Raw genomic sequence first — 25,198 nt, forward strand, 5'->3', positions numbered from 1 at the left:
AGATGCTAGCTAAGACTTAGATTTGTTAACTATTTCAATTCTTGTAGCTACCATCCTAACCCTTCTATCTGAATTCACATTTTCACACAACTACAAACCCCGTGACGAGGAGGGCTTACACATAAGATATTATGCCGGGCGATCTTTGATGTCAGTAAATGAATCTACTGCAGATTTGCATATTTTTAGATGAATTTAGTGCTGCAATTGAAAGCCCTGGGGACTGACGCCCTCCCTTTATCCACAAAAATAGGTGCAGTGCCAGGGTGCCGCCTTCGACTGGTCCATTCACGTGCCGCAGCTCTGACCCTGAAAGCCTCCCCTTGCAAAGAGAGAAGGTTATTCTTTCCCTAGGAGAAGTTTTTACGGAAGTGCCATGATCTTATGGAAAATGCAGAGAGAGCTGAATCCTGTAGGAAAGGTAGGCAAAAAATATTCCCTCTCGGGAACATCCTGGGATTCCCCAGAGTCCTCCACCCTTTTCATACTAAAGACCCACTGCAGGCCCGTATGCAGGAATTTCTGGGGGGAGGGAATGTGGACCTCAAGGGTGTGAATGCACCCTCCCATGGTGCCCCAAGAAAGCAGGGAAATCAGCCCCAGCATTCCCCCGGCTGGTCAGAGCATGGGGGAGGGAGGCTCCTGCCTTCCTCTGGCCATCTGGGAGCCATGTAGATTAGGCTGATCGGCAAAGGGAAATTAAGCTGCGATTTAAATAATCGCGGCTTCATTTAAATTTAAATGGCTGCCGCGCTGAGCCGACAAACAGCTGATCAGCTGTTTGTCGGCTCAGTGCGCTAATCTGGACGCTCCCCTGCCGACACGAAAGCCCTTTATCGACCTCCCCGGTAAACCTCATCCTACAAGGCATAACGGGGAGGTCGATAAAGGGCTTTCAGGTCGACGCGGGAGCGTCCAGACTAGTGCGCTGAGCCGACAAACAGCTGATCAGCTGTTTGTCGGCTCAGCGCGGCAGCCATTTAAATTTAAATGAAGCCGCGATTATTTAAATCGCGGCTTCATTTTCATTTCCCTTTGCCAAACAAACAAATCTACATGGCTCCGTCGATGGAGCCATGTAGTTTAGACGTACCCCTGGAGCGTGCTTACTTGGCTTTCGCACCCTTCGCCTCCCCCTCCCCCGCATACAGGCCTGCACTGTGATCTGCTGTTTCCCTGCATTCTCTCTCCATTCCTGCCTGCAATGCACAACTACAAAGTTCTACTTATTAAGGCTGGAGCAAAGTCTAGTGGGCATTTGAGGACCCTTACGCCTTATCCTGCTGGGCTCCATTTGAAGAGATGGGGCAGAAAATTCAGGGGCCCAGTTCTGACGTAACTATCTGGAACGTTCCATGGTAGCTGCTTGTATTGTGGTATATGATTAACACAGATCGTGTTTAATAGTGACTGTTGACCTCCAAAGATGACAGAGGTTCCCCTCCTGGTTATTATTCTGGGCTTGCATCCAGGATGGAAATCCTGTAAGTTACAGGTCAATCATCCCAGTAAGATTCATAGCCCAGTGCTGGCTACCATGAGGTCACTTCACAGTGAAGCCAAGAATGCAGAGAGACAAGAAACCTGAAAAATTCCGCCTACTGCTTCCCCCAAATTAGCTCATCTTTTCAAATCTTAGAAAGTTTGGGATTTGGTTTGGTTTGTGTGCCAAGGTTCTAGACTTTGTTATGAATACAACCGTATAGTATGGCAGTGCCCATACTAGAACTCTGCCCTGTGGTGCATGGTTTTCCTATCCATGCCAGCACAGTCCATTATGATGGAGAAGGAAGACATGGAGAACGGCCAGCGGTAGTGAGGTTCAGACATCCATGTGCAAACTCCCTCCATTAGAATCAGGCATCAGTGTGTCGTTTGTGGCGTCTGGCTCGTTTCTAGCCGTGGTGTCCTGTGTGGTGGAGCCTGCGCAGGGAGAGGCGATGTCACAGGAGCTAGGCGTTTTGAAAGCCCCAGGCTTCCAGGAGCTGCACCTGGAAGTTCTCTTGACAGAGAGGAGGGTTGTCAAATGTCTCGCAGTGCTCTGTTCTTCCATAGCAGAGGTCAGCATCAATGTACAGAGCCTGGCCTCCCCCACCACCTGCAAAACAAGGTCAGAGCCTGATGGGGACCTGCTGTCCCCAGGTTGATGGGTAAATGGAGGGATACGAACCCAAACCGTCCTGCTTATGGGAGACCACGCGTCACTTTTGATGGTGTGAGGGGCACTGTTTAAAGGTTCTGGGATGGGGGCACGTGGCTACCCCATGCGTCGCCTCTGGGCTGAGGAGCAGAAGCAGAACCAGAACCAGAAGCACCAGGGCAGCAGTGAGTGAGCCTCAGCAAACATCTCTTGGCAGCTGGGCCCTCTGGGTAGGGGCCCACTCCAAGGAGCCGCACCAGCCAGTGCCAGGCTCCTTCAGGGAGAGGCAAAAGCACATCGGGGCAAAGCTCAGAGCTGTGCAGGGAAGTGCCCCACTGCGCAGAGGTGGCCAGACTTGGGGAGCAGGGCAGGGAGGGCTACCGAGCAGCCAGCCAGAGCCTCAGCTCCCACGGAGTGGAATGCCAGGGGCCGGGGCAGCTCCCGCCAGCTTCTGATCCGTCGCTCCTACCAGCAGGCAGGAAATGCTTTTCAAAGGGCAGGGCACGCCCCACATTTTAAAAAACTCTGTGTTAAATAGAAAGCAGAATTGTTGGGGGGACGTGATCCCACATCCCATCCCCCCACATCACTCTGCCGCTCATGTCTAGTGCCCTGTGTGGCTACAAATCTATACCAGTGGATGCAGATAGCGCAGAGAGAAATCGGTATCCATGGACCCCCAGGGCTCTCCCAGGAACCACAGTGGCAAAAGGAGCAGATTGTGGGGTGGCTGCTCCCAGGAGCCAGTCCCAGTGCCAGCAGCTGTCCTGCGCCCTGCCAGCCCTGACTGCATCCCTTCGAAGCAGCCGTCTGTGTCTCCTGTCCACGGGCATGTGGCACAGGGCACTGGCTCTGGGAAGTAGGAGCCCATGTCCTGCTCCTTTTGCCACTGCGGTTCCCCAGAGAGACCTGCAGTTCAGTGGACGCCTGCTTCTGTCTGTGGGTATCCACATCCCCAGGCATAAATGTGTATCCATGCAGAGCTCTACTTATGACTCAGTGCTACAGCTTTACGTCTGCTTGACCATTCTGTGCTGCTGGAGATGGGGGAGCCCCCTTGGCCTTCCATGGTTGGGGTGACCAGACACCCTGATATTAGGGGCTTTGTCCTAAGTAAACTAGTGTCTCTCTCATATACAGGCGCTTCTGTGAACGCTGCCGCATGGGGCAGCTGACGGCACAGGCATTATTAGGATTGCCTGAGTTGTCCAGTCTAATATGTCTACACTACCACCCTAGTTCAAACTAGGGTGGTTAATGTAGTCAACCGGAGTTGCAAATGAAGCCTGGGATTTGAATTTCCCGGGCTTCATTTGCATGTTGCCGGGCACCGCCATTTTTAAATGTCCGCTAGTTCGGACTCCGTGCACGCGGCTACACGCGGCACGGACTAGGTAGTTCGGACTAGGCTTCCTATTCCGAACTACCGTTACTCCTCGTGGACTACATTACCACCCTAGTTCAAACTAGGGTGGGAGTGTAGACATACCCTAAATTATTAAACCGGGTTGGAGACTCAGGAAAACAGAATCCTGATTCCACAGACTAAACTTGGCCTCTGTTTCACAAGGGGAATGAAATAGAGATACGGTGGGATGCCTCTCACATTGGGGGGCATGCTGCATGCAGTGTGCCATGCTGCAAGGGACTGGCGAGTGTCTGGGTAGCACTGTTGCCTGGAGGCTGGCCTTCAGGGAAAACATGTCTTGCTGCTGCAAACAGCTCCTGGAGCGTCTCTTGTGGCTGAAGTGATAGAAGCCTGTTTTCTGGAGCCCGTAAGCCCTGGCATGGCTGGTATAAACCTGCGGAAGTCCAGGGGAGTTGCACTCAGGCACGAGCGTCCTGGGGTAAGCTCAGTGCTGCAAGTGCGTGTGGGAGCTCGGGCTGGGCGGTGCAGTCGGGAATTGTTACAGTCACTGATGGAATTTCTACTTTCCGTCCTTCCTGCTGCTTTACAGGACGAAATACAAAGAGCGAAGCTGCCCTGGTACTTGTGCAGGGTGTTCCGGACCCTGCGCTCACACCCAGGTTCCAGAGACCTTTGAGGACAGGACAAGCAGCAATGGGCTTAAACTGCAGCAAGGGAGGTTGAGGTTGAACATTAGGCAAAACTTCCTGCCTGTCAGGGTGGTTAAACACTGGAATAAATTGCCTAGGGAGGTTGTGGAATCTCCATCCCTGGAGATATTTAAGAGCAGGTTGGATGGACACCTGTCAGGGATGGTCTAGGTCAGTGGGTCTTAACCTTACTGCAGCCTGCACCCTTTTGGTTCTCAAAATATGTTCTCGCACCCCTTATTAAAAATCGTTGAAGTAGGTCAGTTCTTTAAACCTAAGATATATCATAAAAATCTGGCATGTCTCTCACCCCCAGAAAGGGCATCTCGCACCCCTACGAGGTGTGTGCACCCCAGGTTAAGAACCACTGGTCTAGTTGGTGCTTGGTCCTGCCGTGAGGGCAGGGGACTGGACTTGATGACCTCTCGAGGTCCCTTCCAGTTCTAGTGTCCTATGATTCTATGATAACAGCTAGGAGGGTGCGAATCATGCACAGAAGCAGGGACCTATTGCACTTCCTACCATGTCAGCCAGTGGTGCTAGCCAGCCATGGGGCAGAGATCAGACTGCTGCAGCATCCTAAGGGATGGCTTGGCCTGTATCTTGCCACAGTGCTCTCTGGAGCAAAGTGGTCCAGCTCCCTTCTGCCCCTCAGAGGGCTCCGGGTAAATGACACAGTCTGGCTCCGAGTGCCCTGGGGCAGAGGCAGTGGTCTGTCTTGGGCACGCGAATGTAGCATAATTACCGATAATGATTCCTTCCCGAGTCCCGGACACGAACATGGAGGCTGTTTTCGAAGGCAGGAGGAAGTGTCGGATTGCCAGGAATGGGGAGAGGCGGCCTCTAGCACTCTCCAGTACCGGCACGGTGAGATGGTGCGAGCTGGCTTTGTGGCCGTCCGGAGGGGATGAGACACGGATCCGGGGGACGGGAGAAGGGGACCGCTGGCGTGGGGCGCGCGGCACTGCTTTGGTCAGCTCTGGTTTCTTGACGAACACCCACTCGTATCTCTCCATTTCAGGGCGTACCTTTAAAACAAAGGCAAGACGTCGGTGGCTTGCCCTTCCCAAACCCTTCTGGGGGGTGGTTTGGCTGGCCAGCCATGTGGCTGTTGGAGGTAGGTCCATCCGTAGAGACTGGTCATTGGGTCTTAGCAGTGCTAACCTCCACCAATAGTGTCACGGCAGTGTAGGGTGGTTGGGGACTCCTGGTTGGGCTGGAAAGACTCCAGCTCTGGGGAGAAGTGGGGTGCTGGCAATTTGTGACTACTAGACGGTTGCGTTTGTCGGAGGGGCTTACGGGGTTAATTTGAGATGAGCGGGACGGCTCGTAGGCAGGAAAGTGTCCTGTGACCTCAGAGAGACACCCACTTTGGGAAAATGCAAAAGCCATTCCCAGGGTCTTCCTCCCGCCCCCTGCCGAGCTCCCCAGAGCTGTTGGCTAGGGCAGGGGAGGCCGAGTTTGGGACACTGAGAGGAAGGACTTCCGGCCCCCTAGGGAGGGGAGGCAGTTGCTGCAGCAGAGCTGTTGACACAGACGCCAGTGCGGGGCCTGATGGCTCTGGGGCCCCCGGCAAAGCCCAGTTCTGGGACTGGAGGAAAATGGGGCAGTGGGACGTTTATGTGAGGGGAGGTCCAGGCAAGCAGTGGGTTACTCCCCCCTGGGCTGGTTCTGCTCCCAGCCCCACCTTTCCTACCTGTGCTCAGGTCCTGCCCCCAGCTGGGGGCTCTGCTGTCTCCTCAGCTCTGACTCGCCCTGGACTCCCACAGGCTGGCTCCCCTGCCTGGTCCCTGGCCAGACCCACCTCTGAGTCTCCTCCCCGTTCGCCTCTGCCCAGGGAGTGAAGGGGCCAGCGCCACCGGCAGGAGCCCTGCCACCTGGTCTGGCTGGCTCCAGGCCCCTGGGCTGCTGCTGCCAGCTGGCTCTTTTCACTCCCGGCTGCAGGGAGAGGGCTCAGGAGCACAAGTGCTGGAGCCACCGGGAACGCTGGACGGAGCTGCAGCTGGGTAGCAGAGCTGGCCGTACGGCAGAGCTCCCAGAGCAGTGGTAGGCAACCTGCAGCCCATGGGCCACGTGCGGCCCACCAGGATCCAATGTGTGGCCGCAAGACACTGAGTTTTCCTCTCCGTATGCCTAACGTGGCTGCGTGTGAGCTGCGGTGCGGGCAGAGGCCACGCAGCGTGGACCGGGAGAGCCGTGCGCCCGCTCCGCATCCAAGGTGCTGCTGTGGGTCATGCGCCCCCCCCCCCCGCACATCCCACGGACGCAGAGCTACCCCACCCTGGGAGACGGGCTTGGTGCCGACAATCTGATGGAGGGACACCTCTGCGGCCCAGGGAGCGCGCAGGGACGAGTAACAGGCACCTGGCAGACCAAATGGAAAACCCATCCCTGCTTCAGGTTGCCTGGGTGGCTCTGGCCAGTGTGAAACCGCTAGGCCGTCTTCTGCTCCCATGCCAAGGGGCTGGGCTCTGGGAGACAGACACCCCCACGGGCCTCTGTTCATTGACAGCTCCTGTTCGCTCATTACGTTTTATTCCTGCCGTTGAGGTTAAACTGGCCTGTGCTTTAAAAGCCTGTTCAGGGTGAGCTGACTGGGTGGGAACAGTATACTCCTCCGAGCCCAGCCCCAAAGGCAGGAACGGCAGGCGCTGAGCCCAGGCAGACCTGCAGGGGACACCCAGTAGTCCAGGGCTGGTCTAACACTGGGTGAATTCTGCCCTAGAAGCGGTAAAGGCACAAGGGCTGCTGTTCCAGGGTGTGTCTAGACTACATGCCTCTGGCGATAGAGGCACATAGATTTGTTTACTCGGCATAGGGAAATGAAGTGGCGATTTAAATAATCGCCGCTTCATTTAAATTTAAATGGCTGCCGCGCTGAGCCAATCAGCTGTTAGTCGGCTCAGCGCGGTAGTCTGGACGCTCCGCAGTCGACATCAAAGGCATTTGTCGACCTCCCCGGTATGCCTCGTGGGATGAAGTTTACCGGGGAGGTCGACAAATGCCTTTGATGTCGACTGCAGAGCGTCCAGACTACTGCGCTGAGCCGACAAGCAGCTGATCGGCTCAGCGCGGCAGCCATTTTAATTTAAATGAAGCGGCGATTATTTAAATCGCCGCTTCATTTCCCTATGCCGAGTAAACAAATGATTTAGTTGGGATTGGTCCTGCCTAGAGCAGGGGGCTGGACTTGATGACCTTCTGAGGTCTCTTCCAGTTCTTTAAAGACTAACAAGATGGTTTATAAGATGATGAGCTTTCATAGGCCAGACCCACTTCCTCAGATCAAATAGGAAGTGGGTCTGGCCCACGAAAGCTCATCATCTAATAAACCATCTTGTTAGTCTTTAAAGTGCTACATTGTCCTGCATTTTGCTTCAACTACCCCAGACTAACACGGCTCCATTTCTATCACTCTTCCAGTTCTATGATTCTATGATTTTATTAAACAAATCGACATGCCTCTGTCGCCAGAGGCTTGTAGTCTAGACACACCCCCAGAGAGGGGCAGAGGTGCCACCAATCCTGTAACCAGGACACTGCTGAGGTTCTGGTGTGGCTGGAGCCTGCCGCAGCTACAGCCGGCTACACTGCAGGTGTATGGCACAGAGAAGCACGGACTAGAAGGGGACTGGACTGGAGAAGCTGCTGAGCTAGATGGATCTGACCTGACAGAGCAATTTTTGTTCCTCTGCATTCTCCTCCGCGAGGTCTGAGGGGCACCGGCGAATTGTCTCTAGTACCTGCCTGCTGGGCTGTCCCTATGATACAAGCATGCAGCCTACACCATAGGCAAGCCGCAATCCCGATACAGCAGGAAAGAGTCAGACTTACGCTGAAAACAAAGCATTCCCCTGTTCCAAAGAAGCTGGACGCTGCCCCGCTCTTCTTCCTTTCATTCCAGTCAGACGAGAGGAAGGCACCACACACCTTGCAGGAGAGAGGCAGAACCATTTGGAGTCAAGGGCTCTACAGCAGGAAATGCATTGCAAGGGGCAAAGAGCAGGCTGGCAAACGTCGATTTATCCCCACACTCCTTTGGACCCCAGGTGGGAATTTCGAGAGCAGCGTATTAGAAATGAGACCCCCCCCCCACCCTCCGTGTGGCTCTGAGGGCAGAATTCCCCCCAAAAGTGAAGTTCTGCCCCAAAATGAAACTAAGTAGAAAAGGCCCCTTCTCACTCAGCTGATCTGCCCCATATGTGGATCTAGGGCTACTACTTTAGTTAAGTGACTAATGCAGGTTTTCAATTTTCTTAGCCCTGCAGCTATAGGAGAGCAGGCTGCAATCTCCTGTTGCTTCTTCAGCAGGATGCCTCACACAAGTTCCAGTCAGTTCTGTCTGCGGAAGGCTATCGGACAGCCCAGTTATTTCAGAGTCGCTGTCCTGATTCCCTAATAAGTGTGAACACAGGAATGGCTATTCTGGGTCAGACCAAAGGTCTGTCTAGCCCAGTGTCCTGTCTTCCCCAACAGTGGCCAAAGCCAGGTGCCCCAGAGCGCCTGACAGACCAGGGAATCATTAAGTGATCCATCCCTGTTGCCCATTCCCAACTTCTGACAAAGAGGCATGGGACATCGTCCCGGCCCATCCTGGCTCGTAGCCATTGATGGACCTCTCCTCCATGAACTTATTTAGTTCTTTTTTTAACCCAGTTACTGTCTTGGCCTTTGCAGAATCCTCTGGCAAGGAGTTCCACAGGCTGACTGTGTGTTGTGTGACTACTTCCTTTTGTTTGTTAGAAACCTGCTGCTTATTAATTTCATTTGGTGACCCCTAGTCCTTGTGTTATGAGAAGGAGCAAATAGCATTTTCTTCAGACCAGTCAATATTTTATAGACCTCTGTCATATCTCCACTTAGCTGTCTCTTCCAAACTCAAAAGTCCATTCTTATTAATCTCTCCTCTTATGGAAGCTGTTCTATACCCCTAATTATTTTTGTTGCCTTTGTCTGAACCTTTTCCAATTCCATCGTAACTTTTTTTAGATGAGGCAACCACATCTGCATGCAGTATTCAAGATGTGGACCTCCCATTGATGTATATAAAAGCAATAGAATATTTTCTGTCTTAATCTCTATCCCTTTCTTTATGGGTCCCAACATTCTGTTTGCTTTTTTTGGCTGTCACTGCACATTGAATGGATGTTTTCAGAGAACTATCCAAGATCTCTCTCTGGTCCACAGATGAAGCTGTTCAGGAACAGCTGTGACACTTTTCATTCAGACTAAGGTAGGATGTGAATTTACTTTCAAGTGGTGACAAGCCCTTGCATGTTTTTGAATATCTAGTATGGACCGGATTCAAAACCTTCGGAAACACCTTTAAAACATTTGAACTGGTGGTTGTCAACTCTAGGGCCACACCAAGCCTAGAGCTGGTACCCTTGAGTGGGCCATGACCAGCTGCTACATTTTACAGGTGTTAAGCCCTGTGCTCAATCGGATGCTAATTGATGTGTAGAAATGGGATAGCTAATCTATTTGCCTAATCCGGACGAGGGCCTGGGCTGGGGAGTAGCGTGTTTGTCCCCTTGCCAGGATCTGGGAAAGCTGTGCCAGAAAGCAACGACGTTTTCGTGATGCCTGAGGTTTATGGCACAGGCCGATTACCATTTGACTAAGGGTTCAGACGCAGAGCATGGAATATGAGCTGTTCCTGGGGTCCTTGGAAGGACCCTGGCTTTTTACTTTGGGGGTTTATTTTGCCTACTTGAAATGTGAAGGCGAATGCCTCTGGTTTTCCTCCCCTCTGTGTTGCTATTATGGAAATCCACTCCTGAGGCCTGTACTGCAGGCCTTGCTTATGCAAATCTTCTGTGACTTCGTTTGCATGAGTAGGGACTTCAGGGTTTGACCCATATTTGCAGGAAGTGATTTCCACCTTTAATATTTTATCCAGCTATTCGTCTCCTCCAATCAGTGGCGCCCTGAGACCTCAACCAGTGTCAGGGAAGACGTGCTTCATTGGGGAATTCCCCTGATGCCAAATCAGCAGTCTTTACGGAGCTGGTGTAAAGATGCTGCAGCACAGGGATGAACTGGGCCCCGGCGGAGGAAGAGTGATATTCGTGGGGTCTCCGTAGGCCCCCTTGCTTCTGGATGCCCTGGCAGCAGCTGTGCCAAGAGTGGTGCTGCCTTTTGATTTAGGCTGCTATAATCCAGGCCTGTCACCTGACGAGTAAATTCAGGGCTTCAATGTAAGCCCATTTGGGAGCTGTATGCTGCCCCTTTCTCCCTGGCCCCACCAGCAGCTGGGACACACTCACAGCCCTCTTCAGTGGTTGGGAAATACTTACTTCCCCCTGAGCGGTTTTTATGAGCAGGACTGTCGGTTCGTAGCCTTCACAGCACGAGTAAAACCTGCAGGGACAGAGAGAGTGGATCCGTTTCCATCGCGGCGTGTTTTCCTGTCGGAGTTACTGACGAGACGCACATAATGCAAGGGGACGCGAAGTGAGGTGCGTGCTGTTTGCGCACAGCATTGACCGGAGGAGCCGGGCGCTCCCTCTGCATGCCAAGTGTGGCTGTGGTTCAATGGGCACTGTCATGATTATGAGGGTTAGCCAGCAGCCTGGGGATTAAGGAGTTAACTACACCTAGCCAGGTGGAGTGACCAGTAGGAATGTAGGTGGGACTTTCAAACTGGGACAAAGGAATTTGGGTTTTTTCCTTTTCTCCTTTTCTCTCTCGGAGTGAGTCCTCTGCAGCTACAGGGAGGGACAAGCATGTCTCTCTCCAAGAAACAATACGTCACTTTCTGTAAGTAGGGTAACATTTAGGTTGTTTCGTTAGGCTTTATTGTTTAAGGGTTGGGTATGGGATCTGAGATCGGGCACTGTTTAAAAGATGTTTTGGCTTTTCTTTGTAACTAAGTTCTAGGCCCATGGGCTGTGTCTACACTGGCATGAATTTCTGGAACTGCTTAAAACGGAATACTATTCCGTTTTCAGTTTTTCCGGAAAAGGAGCGTCTACATTGGCAGGCTGCTTTTCCGGAAAAGCACTTTTTCCGGAAAAGCGTCCGTGGCCAATGTAGATGCGCTTTTCCGGAAAAAAGCCCCGATTGCCATTTTCGCTATCGGGGCTTTTTTCTGGAAAAGACTACTGGGCTGTCTACACTGGCCCTTTTCCAGAACAGTGTTCCGGAATAAGGACTTATGCCCGAGCGGGAGCAGAATAGTTTTTCCGGAATAGCGGCTGATTTTGTTCAGTAGAGCATCGTTGCTTTTCCGGAAATTCAAGGGCCAGTGTAGACAGCTCGCAGCTTATTCCGGAAAAGTGGCTGATTTTCCGGAATAAGTGGCCCAGTGTAGACACAGCCATGGAGTTTCTCCATGAGTATATTTTGTTACCTTCCCATCTAGTCATTATGCCTGCAACAGGAATATTGTTGTAATAATAAAAGTTCTTTCCTTTCTTTTTATTAACCTGGCAGTGGTTAATTGTGTGCCCTGATTTTTATTTTAGGGGTGAGATTTCCCAAATGATCTTTCCCCTGATTTCTTTATCAACATTTGGGTGGTGGCAGCGGAAGTTTTATTCCCGAGATCTAGGTTTTTAAGATCTTGGGGGAAGTTTTATACCAAAGCCTGTTAGATAAGGCTTTGGGGTACACTTGCTGGCCCCCACTTCTGCATTTATCATGCCAGTGGGGAAGGAGCCATGACAGGCACAGCCCGCAAGTGCGGCTAGCAACACTCGCCCAGCGCAGGAGGCTGCTTGGTTACAACAATCTTGCAGCCCCCTGAGACAACGGAGGGACACCCATGCGGCCCACTCACCAGCCGACTGCTTTGGACTGACCTTGGACCATGTTACCATGTCCCCTCCAAGCCAGGTTCTGGCCTTGACCTATAGCTGGGGTCCTGACACAGTGTCTGCTTCCTTCGCATGCCCACTGTGCTGGGGTGAGCGAGGCCCTGCACTGCGCCTGCATCCACGGACGTCTTCTGCGGCCCCTTTGCATGTTATTTGCAGCCTCTGCGGTGCCTGGAGTGGGAGCCAGAACCTGCCCATTGCCATCAGTCAAGGGCTGATTGAGGAGCACAGTCTCGGCTCCATGTCCGCATGCTGATGCAGAGAGCCTCCCCTCCTTTGATCTGGTTGATTGGCCCAAACGCTAACGGAGCAGGATGCACCCGCAGGACATGCTAATGCCATTGGAGCAGAGCATCAGTACTGGAAAGGGAGGGAGCTCAAACCTGGGCCTGGCTCTGAGTTTACAGCCATTCTGCTCCGGTGTAATCCCAATTGATTCAGTCACAGCCGGCTCACCCCACTGGAAGTGTGATCAGAATAAAAGGCTGGATCCTGCTGAGACCAAACTGTCCCCGGCCAGAGGGCCACAATCTGCTTTTGGTCTGAACTGTGACATCGGCATAAATGAATAGGTTCCGCATGGCCCTGCGCTATGTGCAGGGGAGAAGAATGGCCTTTCTGCAGCACACTCAGGCTACTTCTACACGACGAGTTTTGTCGGCAAAAAATATGCTAATGATGGACTCATTTGCATGAGTCGCAATCTCGTTTGCATATTTTCTGCCGATCCGTTTTTGCGCTAGGAGTTTTTGCGCAAAAATAAGCAGTGTGGATGTTTTCTTTTTGCGCAAAACCCCCTTTTTCCGCAAGACCCTTATGCCCCCAAAAAGGAGGTGTACTGGTCTTATGGAAAAAGGGATTTTTGCACAAAAAGAAAACGTCCACACTACTTGTTTTTGCGCAAAAACCCCTAGTGCAAAAACGGATCTGCAGAAAACATGCAGATGAGATCACGACTCATGCAAATGAGTCCCTTGTTAGCTTAGTGCAGACTTAGCCTCAGTGGAAAGGGTCAGGGGGCGCTTTCATTCCTTATGCACATGCGATGCCTAGGGAGGTGCTGGACTCACAGCCCCAGATACACCCCGTTAACATGCCTCAGCCTTGACCAGGACAGAGGGCCCGTCTCGAGAGAGAGAGAAACAAGGTCAGATGGTGGCAAGTCCCATCCTTGGCCTCTCCTCAGCAAGGCTGACAGTGGTGGTGGGTTTGTGCTGGGACACATGCCCTCAGAGGATTGGGCTGAGACCCACCAAATTTATTGCACGTCAGGTAAAACAGCCATTGAAGGGAATAGGGGAGTGGATTTAGACAGGAGTGACTCTACAGGTACCTTTGTCAAGCTGGCTGTGCCACGTGCCTCAGGGACATTCGTCCAACAGGCCACCTGGCTTAGGAAGCTGCTCAGCTGTTAGTTCCTTTCCTTGGCTGAACATGTTGGGCCAGATCCTGCGTTGGTGTAAACCAATGCCGTGCCATTGAAGTGGACAGGGCTGTGTGTATTTACCTCACCTGCAGAGCCGGCCCGTTCGCCCTCATTGGGCGGTTGTCACTGTACCTTTGCAGGCTGTATCCGTTCTCTGAGGTGGAGAATAGCAGGACAGGGGGGAATAAGGAGAATCGCTTGGGAATCCAGGACCACACGATGCGCATCTCCTGAGCAGTCACGATGGTGGAGCTGAATTTCAGCATGTCTACTGCCAGGTGGAACAGCTGCCTGTGGGAGGGAGGGAAGATGTCAGAGGGGCAGAGCCACCTTCATTGCCAGAGCCTCACGCCCACGGCGCAGCGGAAAAACGCCAGACGCGCACTGATTGCGTTGCAACCTCGTCCCCTGCGCTGCAGCTTTTCTCGTGGCTTTTCAGCTGGAAACACCCTCTTCTGAATGCCTTGTGAAATGAGGTTTACAGGAGCGGTCGACAAAGGCTTCCCTTGTCGACCGATCCATGTCTAGACTGCCGCCCTGTGCCGGAGCAGCTGATTGTCGGCACAGCATGGCGGCCATTTTTATTTTAATTAAGTGTGGATTATTTAAATCCCTGCTTCATTGACTATGTCGGGTAAACTAGTTTACATGGCTCCGTCGACGGAGCCATTAGTCTAGACGTACCCAAGAAGTGGGCTGTGCTCACGAAAGCTCGTGATCCCATCGACATGTTTTGTCTATAAAGTGCTACCAGAGCGTTTGTTGTTTTTTAAGGTTATCCTGTACAGACTAACTCGGCGACCCCCTGAAGCTTCTAAGCATTTCAAAGCCACCTCTCCTCAGAGCACCTGTCTGGAGTTGGCAGGAGCAGTGGGGAATGCCACATGGCTACGCTGGCGAATGACTCAGTCTTACCTGCGCTGAACCACCGTTATGCCTTTCTCCGCCAGCGCTTTCCTGTTGGCCATCTGAAGAAGCCAAATTTCCTTGTGGGAGAACAGCCGAATCCCAAAGGCTCTCTCCAGGAGCTTGTCAGCTGCCATGTGCTTCTTCACATTCTGCACGAAAGCCTTCAGCTCGCCCTGGACGTTGGTCGCTTCCAGCTCTCCGGAGGTCACCAAGAGCCTGTACTGCATCAGCAAGGCCAGAGCGATACGGTAGAGGACTTTCTGACCCTCCAGCAGGAACACGTCGAGGACGCGGATAGCGTAGTCAAATGGAAGGTCACCGAAGATCCACCCCAGCCACTCGGAATAGACCTCAAAGACATTTTCACAGGTGCTGGCGATTAATCTGTGGGCGGCTGGGCAGTGCTTGCTGGCCAGATCCCCAAAAGTCATACAGGAGGCCTGATGGGCCAGGAAGGACTGGTCTATGTAGCTGGTGTGGGCCTCATTGCAAGCGATGAGGCGCGAGACATTCTCAAAGCACTGAGCTTCATCTTCGCTGTAGTGCAGCAGCAGAGCCACGGCAGCCGGGAGAACTGGGCCGTAGGTGATGTCAGGGAAGAGGTTGCCAAGGCAGATGAGGATTTTCTTCACGGCGGTTACGCCTTCCATCGTCAGGCAATACGTGGGCAGCGTGCCCTCGCCGAGGAATTCGGGCAAGGGGTGGGAGCTCACGCTCTGCTTTCCAAACAGCCTGCTTGCTACGTCCCTGTAGACCAGAGCATCGGGGGTCACCAGCCGGCAGGGGATGCGCTGGATGATCTGGTGGTACGCCCGAGCTCTTAGCGCGTGGTCCGTAGCCCAGTGGCCTGCTCTTGCCAGCTTTTTCAGCTCTTTGCTGGTGTGGGGGAGGCTCTGGCTGTGAGTGCTTGGCTGCCGATCCAACTCCGGCATCTTATCCCAGTCCACAAACTGGCCACAGCCCACGCAAGAGGATGCATCGATGTCCCAAGTCTCAGCATCGGAGATGATCAGCACCGGGACTTGAAGGGAATCAGCTGGCTCTGCAGGACAAAGGCGGGGCAGTGAAGCAATAACTGTTATGGGAGCAGCATCTCTTGCTGAGAGACACCCACAGATGTCCCACACCGAGCTCTTCCGGGGAACAGGCCGTTCAACAGAAGGCAGGCCCGTCCACGGGGGGGGGGATGTGAAGGATGTGAAAGCACCCACATGGCCCCCCAAATACGCATGGCCAGCTGGCCAGGGGAAGGCAGGAGCAGCACCCTGCCCAGGCTTCCCCCCAACATGCCCCAGCTGGCCAGGGGAAGGCTGGGGCTGATTTCCTCGCTTACTTGGGGGGCCACGGGGGGAGGAGGGCTGGTGCAGCCACACCCTTGCAGTCCACATTTACAAAACAAGCAGCCCTCCCCCCCCCAGAAATTCCTGCCTGCCAGAGTGCTGAATGCTGTCTGAGAGCTGCCGCTAAGGCTAGGGTCACCCTATTCACGTGTGAACAGCAAAACCATGTCCCTGCCCAAACAGGAAGTGATTGTATTAGCTTTGGAGAACTAAGGACTCCTCATCATCTTCACCTTCGCACAGACATCTTTGAGAAAGTGGAAGTCAAATGCTAGTAAGGAAAATAGAAAGGAGCATACATTTTGTCAAATTGTGTAAAAATCATATAGTAGCCTAGTGTCTGTGCATCTGTAACGCTGAAATGCTGGCTGTTCCCTCTGGGCGGCGCTGTTACTGAAATGCTGGCTGTTCCCTCTGGGCGGCGCTGTTGCTGAAATGCTGGCTGTTCCCTCTGGGCGGCGCTGTTACTGAAATGCTGGCTGTTCCCTCTGGGCGGCGCTGTTGCTGAAATGCTGGCTGTTCCCTCTGGGGGGCGCTGTTGCTGAAATGCTGGCTGTTCCCTCTGGGCGGCGCTGTTGCTGAAATGCTGGCTGTTCCCTCTGGGCGGCGCTGTTACTGAAATGCTGGCTGTTCCCTCTGGGCGGCCCGTGCTGCATGGGGAGTGCGGGGCCGAAATGGCCGCTTGCGTTGCTTGCTCCCCCGCGGCGGCCCGGCTAAGCAGCGCAGAAGTCAGCCAAGCGCCACGGAGGAGGGAAAGGGAGGCAGGCGGTGACGTACATGGCCAGGGGGCGGGGCCTGGCCGTGTATGTCACCACCCCGCCCGCCTTCGCCTCCCGCCATGGCGCTTAGCTGACTTCTGTGCTGCTCAGCTGGGCTGCCGCGGGGGAGCCCAAACGGCCGCTTGCTCCACTTGCTCTCCTGTGGCAGCCCGGCTGAGCGGCGCAGAAGTCAGCCGTGCGCCACGGTGGGAGGCGAAGGCGGGTGGGGTGGTGACATGCGGCGTGACAGCAGCTCCAGGCCCCGCCCCCTCACTGTGAATGTCACTGCTCTGCCCCCCTTCGCCTCCCACTGTGGCGCTTGGCTGACTTCTGCACCCCTCAGCCAGGCTGCCGCGTGGGTGCAAGCGGCACAAGCGACCGTTTGGGCTCCACGCTCCCCATGCAGCACTGGGAGTACGGAGCCCAAATGGCTGTTTGGGCTCCGTGGTCCCCCGAGTGAGAGGCAGGATGGGGAGGAGAAGAGAGAGGCAGGAGGTGGAGGAGAGCTGAGAGAGAGAGAAGGGGAGGCAATAGGAGAAGGAGAAAGAGAGAGACGGAGCAAGAGACTGGAGGCCCAGGAGAGAAGACCGATGTGGAGGAGAGACCTGAAAATCCTGTCTTATGACGGGCTAATTGGCTAGTATAATAAGAAAAGCCAAAAAGGAGTTTGAAGAACAAATACTCCAAAACTCAAAAAGCAATAGTAAAATGTTTTTTAAGTACATCAGAAGCAGGATGCTGGCCCTTGGAAGATCAAGATGCTAAAGGAGCACTCAAAGATGATAGTCGCTGCAGAGAAGCTAAATGAATTATTTGCCTCAGTCTTCATGGCTGAGGATATTGGAGAGATTCCCAAACCTGAGCCATCCTTTTTTTGGTGACAAATCTGAGGAATATGCCAGCCTGAGGTGTCATGAGAGGTGGTTTTGGAACAAACTGAGATACTGAACAGTAATAAGTAACCGGGACCAGATGGCATTCAACCCAAGAGTTCTCAAAGAACTCAAATGTGAAATTATGGAACTATTAACTATGGTTTGTAACCTAGCCTTTAAATCAGCTTCCGTACCTAATGACTGGAAGATAGCTAATGTGACGCCAGTATTTAAAAAGGGGTCTAGAGGTGATCCTGGCAATTACAGACTGGTAAGTCTAATATTTGTACCAGGCAAATTAGTTGAAACTATAGTAAAGAATAAAATTGTCAGCCACATAGATGAACATAATTTGTTGGGGGAAAGTCAATATGGTTTCTGTAAAGGGAAATCATGCCTTACTAATCTGCTAGAGTTCTTTGATGGGGTCAACAAACATGTGGACGAGGGGGATCCAGTAGATATAATATACTTGGATTTCCAGAAAGGCTTTGATAAGGACCCTCACCAACGGCTCTTCAGTAAAGTAAGTTGTCATGGGATCAGAGGGAAGGTCCTTTCATGGACTGATAACTGGCTAAAAGACAGGAAACAAAGGATAAGTTTTGTGGGTGGAGAGAGGTAACTAGTGGGGTCCCCCAAGGGTCAGTTATGGAACCAGTCCTGTTCAACTTATTTATAAATGATCTGGAGAAAGGGGTTAATTAGTGAGGTGGCAAAATTTGCAGATGATACTAAACTGTTCAAGATAGTTAAAAACAAAGAAGACTGTGAAGAGCTTAAAAAGGATGTAATCAAACTAAGTGATTGGGCAACAAAATGGCAAATGAAATGTAATGTTGATAAATGTAAAGTAATGCACATTGGAGAAAAATAATCCCAACTATACATACAATATGATGGGGACTAATTTGGCTACAACTACTCAAGAGAGAGATCTTGGAGTCATTGGGCACGTCTAGACTATATTTTAATTTCGAAAGAGGATATGCACATTCCATGGGAGTTTGCATATCTTCTTCCGATCGCATTTTCAAAAGAGGATCTTTCAAAAGTGAAAGTAGTCTGGATGCATTTAAAAAACAAAACAAAACCCTTTTTTGAAAAAAAACGCTCTTCAAAAAAAAAAGGAGGTTTACATGGTTTTTCAAAAAAAAAGGGTTGTTGTTTTTTTAAAACCACGTCCAGACTACTTTCACTTTTGAAAGATCCTCTTTCGAAAATACGATTGGAAGAAGATATGCAAATTCCCGTGGAATTTGCATATCCTCTTTCGAAGAGTTCATGATCTTAAGGAAAGGTAGAAGGGAGACCAGCACAATTGAGGTAATGGATTTCAGGAAGGCAGATTTTGATAAGCTCAGAGAACTTGTAGGTAAGGTCCCATGGGAAGCAAGACTGAAGGGAAAAACAACTGAGGAGAGTTGGAAGTATTTCAAAGGGACGTTGTTAAGGGCCCAAAAGCAAACAATTCCGCTGTGTAGGAAAGATAGAAAATATGGCAAAAGACCAGCTTGGCTTAACAAGGAGATCTTGCATGATCTCAAAATAAAAAAGGAGTCGTATAAAAAATGGAAACTAGGACAACTAACAAAGGATGAATATAGGCAAGCAACACGGGAATGCAGGGGCAAGATTAGAAAGGCAAAGGCACAAAATGAGATCAAACTAGCTACAGGCATAAAGGGAAACAAGAAGACCTTTCATAAATACATTAAAAGCAAGAGGAAGACCAAGGACAGGGTAGGCCCACTGCTTAGTGAGAAGGGAGAAGCAGTAACAGGGAACTTGGAAATGGCGGAGATGCTCAATGACTTCTTTGTTTCGGTCTTCACCGAGAAGTCTGGAGGTGTGCCTAACGTAGTGAATACAAGCAGAGAGAGGGTAAGTTTAGAAGATAGGATACACAAAGAACAAGTTAAAAATCACTTAGGAAAGTTAGATGTCAGCAAGTCACCAGGTCCTGATGAAATGCATCCCAGGATACTCAAGGAGCTGATAGAGGAGGTATCTGAGCCTTTAGCTATGATCTTTGAAAAATCATGGCAGACAGGGGAGATTCCAGAAGACTGGAAAAGGGCAAATATTGTGCCCATCTATAAAAAGGGGAATAAGAACAACCCAGGAAACTACAGACCGGTAAGTTTAACATCTGTCCCAGGGACGATAATGGAGCAGGTAATTAAGGAAATCATATGCAAACACTTGGAAGGTAATAAAGTGATAGGGAATAGCCAGCATGGGTTTGTGAAGAACAAGTCATGCCAAACTAATCTGATAGCTTTCTTTGATAAGATAACGAGCCTTGTGGATAAAGGAGAAGCGGTGGATGTCATATACCTAGACTTTAGTAAGGCATTTGATACGGTCTCGCATGATATTCTTATTGATAAACTAGGCAAATATAACTTAGATAGGGCCACGATAATTGGCTGGATGCATAATTGGCTGGATAACCGTAGTCAGAGAGTTGTTGTTAACGGTTCTAAATCCTGCTGGAAAGGGATAACAAGTGGAGTTCCTCAAGGGTCTGTTTTGGGACCCGTACTGTTCAATATCTTCATCAATGATGTAGATATTGGGATAGAGAGTACGCTTATTAAGTTTGCAGATGATACCAAACTGGGTGGGGTTGCGACTTCTTTGGAGGATAGGGACATAATTCAAAATGACCTTAGCAAGTTAGAGAAATGGTCAGAGGTAAACAGGATGAGGTTTAATAAAGAGAAATGCAAAGTGCTCCACTTAGGAAGGAACAATCAGTTCCATACATACAAGATGGGAAGCGACTGTCTAGGAAGGAGCATGGTGGAAAGGGATCTAGGGGTCATAGTGGACCACAAGTTGAATATGAGTCAACAGTGTGATGCTGTTGCAAAAAAAAGCAAATATGATTCTAGGTTGTATCAAGAGGTGTGTTGTAAGCAAAACTCGTGAAGTCATTCTGCCGCTCTACTCTGCACTACTTAGGCCTCAGCTGGAGTACTGTGTCCAGTTCTGGGCGCCACATTTCAAGAAAGACGTGGAGAAATTGGAAAGGGTACAGAGAAGAGCGACAAGAATGATTAAAGGTTTAGAGAACATGACCTATGAAGCCAGGCTTCATGAACTGGGCTTGTTTAGTTTGGAAAAAAGAAGATTAAGGGGGGACATGATAGCGGTTTTCAAATATCTAAAAGGGTGTCACAAGGAGGAAGGCGAAAATTTGTTCCTCTTGGTTTCTGAGGACAGGACAAGGAGTAATGGGCTTAAAGTGCAGCAGGGGAGGTTTAGATTGGACATTAGGAAAAAATTCCTAACTGTCAGGGTGGTCAAATATTGGAATAAATTGCCAAGGGAGGTGGTGGAATCTCCCTCTCTGGAGATATTTAAGAACAGGTTAGATAGACATCTGTCAGGGATGGTGTAGACGGAGCTTGGTCCTGCCTTGAGGGCGGGGGGCTGGACTCGATGACCTCTCGAGGTCCCTTCCAGTCCTATTATTCTATGATTCTATGATTCTATGAAATTAAAATGTAGTCTAGATGTGCCCATTGTGGATAGTTCTCTGAAAACATCCACTCAGTGTGCAGCGGCAGTCAAAAAAGCAAACCGAATGTTAGGAATCATTAAAAAAGGGATAGAGAATAAGACAGAAAATATCTTATTGCCTCTGTCTAAAACAATGGTACACCCACATTTTGAATACTGCATACACATGTAGTCGCCTCATCTCAAAAAGATATATTGGCATTGGAAAAGGTTCAGAAAAGGGCAGCAAAACCGATGAGGGGTTTGGAATGGGTCCTATATGAAGAGAGATTAAAAAGACTTGGACTTTTAGCTTAGAAAAGAGGAGACTAAAGGGGGATATCATAAGAATGGCCGTACTGGGTCAGACCAAAGGGCCATTAAGCCCAGTAGCCTGTCTGCTGACAGTGGCCAGCACCAGGTGCCCCAGAGGGGGTGGACCGAAGACAGTGATCAAGCGATTTGTCTCCTGCCATCTCTCTCCAGTCTCTGACAAACAGAGTCCAGGGACACCATTTCTATCCCCTGGCTAATAGCCTTTTATGGACCTCCATGAAATTATCTAGCTTCTCTTTAAAATCTGTTATAGTGCTAGCCTTCTCAGCCTCCTCTGGCAAGGAGTTCCACAGGTTGACTACGCGCTGTGTGAAGAAGAACTTTCTTTTATTAGTTTTAAACCTGCTGCCCATTAACTTCATTTTGTGTCCTCTAGTTCTTCTACTATGGGAACTAATAAATAACTTTTCTTTATCGGCCCTCTCCACACCACTCATGATTTTATAGACCTCTCTCATATCCCCCCTCAGTCTCCTCTTTTCTAAACTGAAAAGTCCCAGTTGCTTTAACCTCTCTTCATGGTAGAGGTCTATAAAATCATGATGGGTATTGGCCACTGACGGAAGACAGGACACTGGGCTAGATGAACCGTTGGTCTGACCCAGTCTGGCCGTTCTTATGTTCATAGGTGCTGTTTTACTGAACCCTCCTGAACTGATAGAATTGATGAATAACCCACTGAACAAATGGCCTCTTCCCAAATAAACCTGATGCAGAAAGAACCTGTGCCTAGTGCTTTCGCAGCACGGAAGATACCTGGGGATAACTGAGTCCTTTTTAGCAGCATGCCAGGTGTGTTCTACCTAGGTGTCCCTGGCACCTTCAGCAGCGTGGCAGGGACATTACAAAAAACTTAATTTAAAATAAAAGTTAATCTTTTAAGTCTCAAACTCTGACTTTGAGGCAATTAACAATTTGAGCCAGACTTGGTACATACGTGGGCTGGATCGACTGGGCCATAGCGCAGGACAATAAAGTCCAAGTACAGACCACAGTGTGTTAACCTCACGTCTGTTGCAGGTTCTGTACCACCCAGAGACAGGAACACTAGCAGCTTCCTTTCCAGTTCCTGCTCCCCACTCTCTTCTTCATGGGGCTGTAGTTTTGTCTGGTAGGGCGTACAAAGAATTGTGCCCGGACAGGCCAAAATGGAGTTCCAGACAGCTCCACAGACTGGCCCAGTCCATCCCCAGCATATGTTATTGGAGACGGATTGAATTAAGGCAACGTGGCTTCTGGATCCAAACTGCAGTGCTGCTGACATTCGGCCAGGCAGTAGCAGAAGAGTGCAAACAACAGGCTGTACAGATCACTCAAGCCAGGTGACCCCTTCAGAGTTAGGGGCCTGGCTGCTGGTCCCCAAGGAGAGTCTCGGTAATGTGTGAGTGTTAGTCCTCGTTCTTCTGCCATCTCAGTCTGTCCCCCAGCTCTCTCTGTCCCATCTTCGTAGCCATGGGAGACCCTGAACACAGCAGGGCTTGCTTAGTTCCACACAGCAGAGGGGCAGGGCAGGTTCTGGGAGCCAGCACGTGGCTTTGCAGGGTGATGGGGATGGTTGAGAGACAGGACCCTGCCTATCCACCCGGTGCAGTGTGCGCAGGGCATTGGCGATCCGCAGAGGCAGCCGCGGAAGCTGCTCGTTGTGTTGCTCATGGTTTGAAAGAGGATTCGGTCCCACCCCACAGCACCTGGCCTCCCTACCCGACTTGGGGTCAGTGGAATCAGGCTCCGTGCTGGGGGCAGGACTTGCCACCAAAGGTGCGTGTGTCCCGCCGGTCATTGGATCTCTGGAATGAGCCTGCTCTGGAGAGGCAGCAGCATTGCACCACAACTCAATAGAAGAGCAGCAGGGGCCTGCTGCCAAGAGGCAGGTTACGGGGCCCTGTTGATTCCCCAGCAATGGCAGCTCAGCCACGTGCTCTAGAGATTTCGTTTGGCTTGTTATCGTTAACTGAGAGTTGTCAGTGAGCCTGGTGCCAGGGGGGGTCATGTACGCCCCTCCGCCAGCATACACAGACCAGAGTGAAACCCACCAAAAACTGCTGGGGGGAGGAACTCTATGGCCTGTTCCCTTCCCCTCCCAAATCCTGCAGATGCCCATGCAAAGTGTCCTCCTGCCTTACAGAGAGTCCCTGACACCTGGCTCTGAATCCCTGAATTATTGGCACCTAGAAATCACCATGTCCTACTCTGAGGCTGAAAACTCCTGCCAGTCTGCCCCCTGCTTTTGGGCACCTTAGAATAGATCCTGTAGGGGCAGGTGGTGCTGGAAAACAAGCCCTTCTCTGCCCCTATTCCAGTGTGTGTGTGTGTGGGGGGGGGGGGGTTGGTTCACTGTTTACTGCCTACACACCACAGGCGGCATTTTGTAAACGCAGTGTCTGTTCACGAGGGATTTATTGTTTACCCTGGAGCTAGTCTGAGCCTCATTTTGAACAGATCACCAAGATCTTGGGGAAACATCGTATTAGAAAGGAGACCCCTCGTTTCCTCCCTGCCTGCTACAGGTCTCAAGCCATGTGGGACTGGCTTTGCAGTGGAGTCTTTGCATTAACAAAAAGAGGATTACAACCACCTGTAGGCAGGGAATTCTCTCTGGATCGCTCATCTGAGATCCCCTGTGCTCTTTATTTCAGCAAGTTTACACAGTATCAAATGCTTATCTTAACTCCAAGACTGGCCAAACTCGAGCGCCTCTTGCAGGACCTACTGAGACGTTTCCCCTGAAGTGGCACCTTATAGACTAACTGAAGTGTAGGAGCATAAGCTTTCGTGGGCAAAGACCCACTCCGTCAGGTGCGCCATTCTTATTCTGCGCTGCTGCTGGCAGCACTGCCTTCTGAGCTGGGTGCCTGACTACAGTTGCCACTGTCCGACCAGCCAGCCCTGAAGGCCGTGCAGAAGTAAAGCTGGCAATACTGCAGCACCTCCCAAATAATCTTATGACCCGCCTGCACATCCCTTGTGAGAGCCACTAGTTGTGTGAAATGCTGGTCTCCCCTGTGAAATCTGTATAGCACAGGGTAAAAGTGCACAAAGGATCCAATTTCACAGTCCACAACATCTTTTTCATGGCAGTGAGTTTGGTAGGGCCCTAGATATGATCTAGCCGAGCTCAGTGGCCTTACAGCAGAGAGTGTAACGGAAGGCAGGCAGCAATTTTAGGAGCAGGATATATTTAAATCTTAAGGTTTGTTTTTGCCAACATAGCTACACGTAAGGGCGAAGCAGCGCTTGGAAGCTTCAGATGCCTGGAGGGTTGGATAAGCCTTCACCAGGCTGAATGATTATCGGTAACCCCTCTGCACCAACCCAGATCTCTTGGGTTGGTAGATGTGTCTGGGAATTTCATGAGCTCAGACCCTTCTGACAACCCGTACTTCCCCGTTCAGAACTGGTCAGGAGAACAGACGAATGGTTCTGCTCTAGCCACTGGCCAGAAATCCTGACTCACAGAGACAGGAAGAAATGGAAACGTTGGGACCATTAACCAGACGTCAGTGGGTACCGCACGGGCTGCTTCAGTGCAAGCTTCCCCTTCTGATTGCACCCCGTCCTTCCCCAGCTGCTGTATGTGTGTGTCTAGAAGGATGCAGCACCCTCCCAGGAGTGGCCTTACCTTGTGTAGTTTCCATATCACCTCCACCTGAGTGCAGCAGGGCCGAGGGGGACCTACTCCTCTTTCCCAGCTTGTCCAAAGGGAGATCTTCCACAGCACCCCGTGGGGAGCCAGGGAGGCCCAGCCCAACCTGTAGCATCTCTCTGGGACTGTGTGTGAAATTATATCTCCTCGAGCAAGGAGCTTCTGATGGGCTTGGCTCCCAGGCTGCATTTATTGCCTGAGTCCCTGGAGCGTTAGTGCCCCTACCCCCACGACGGAGAGACACTTATTTGATGTAAACAACACAAGGGGTGGGGTTGTTAAAAGGCTCCACCTGCCCCGTCGCAGCCCCGACCTGATGAGAGGATGGGCTGTAAATAAGCAACGGGGAGCGATAACAATCGAAACGGCAACAGATCCTTAAC

At 51.2% G+C, this 25,198-nt stretch overlaps 1 protein-coding gene and 1 long non-coding RNA gene across 2 annotated transcripts; one reads left to right on the forward strand and one right to left on the reverse strand.

Moving 5' to 3' along the window:
• The first annotated feature begins 284 nt into the window (after positions 1–284).
• LOC142819079 (uncharacterized) lies at positions 285–8,281 on the forward strand. Its single transcript, XR_012896777.2, has 3 exons — positions 285–421; positions 4,099–5,315; positions 8,103–8,281. It is a non-coding gene; the product is annotated as an uncharacterized LOC142819079 (long non-coding RNA).
• Positions 998–25,198, reverse strand: LOC102443923 (TBC1 domain family member 24-like). The gene is made up of 7 exons (XM_006131363.5): positions 24,792–25,198; positions 14,360–15,395; positions 13,577–13,735; positions 10,498–10,561; positions 8,033–8,128; positions 4,944–5,226; positions 998–2,098 (listed from the first exon to the last, which is right to left on the reverse strand). Exons 1-7 carry the CDS (start codon positions 24,928–24,930, stop codon positions 1,953–1,955), a joined length of 1,923 nt encoding a protein of 640 aa, XP_006131425.4. The 5' UTR covers positions 24,931–25,198; the 3' UTR covers positions 998–1,952.

This window comes from Pelodiscus sinensis, chromosome 20 (assembly GCF_052426305.1).
Source record: "Pelodiscus sinensis isolate ZL-2025 chromosome 20, ASM5242630v1, whole genome shotgun sequence".
NCBI lineage: Eukaryota > Metazoa > Chordata > Testudines > Trionychidae > Pelodiscus > Pelodiscus sinensis.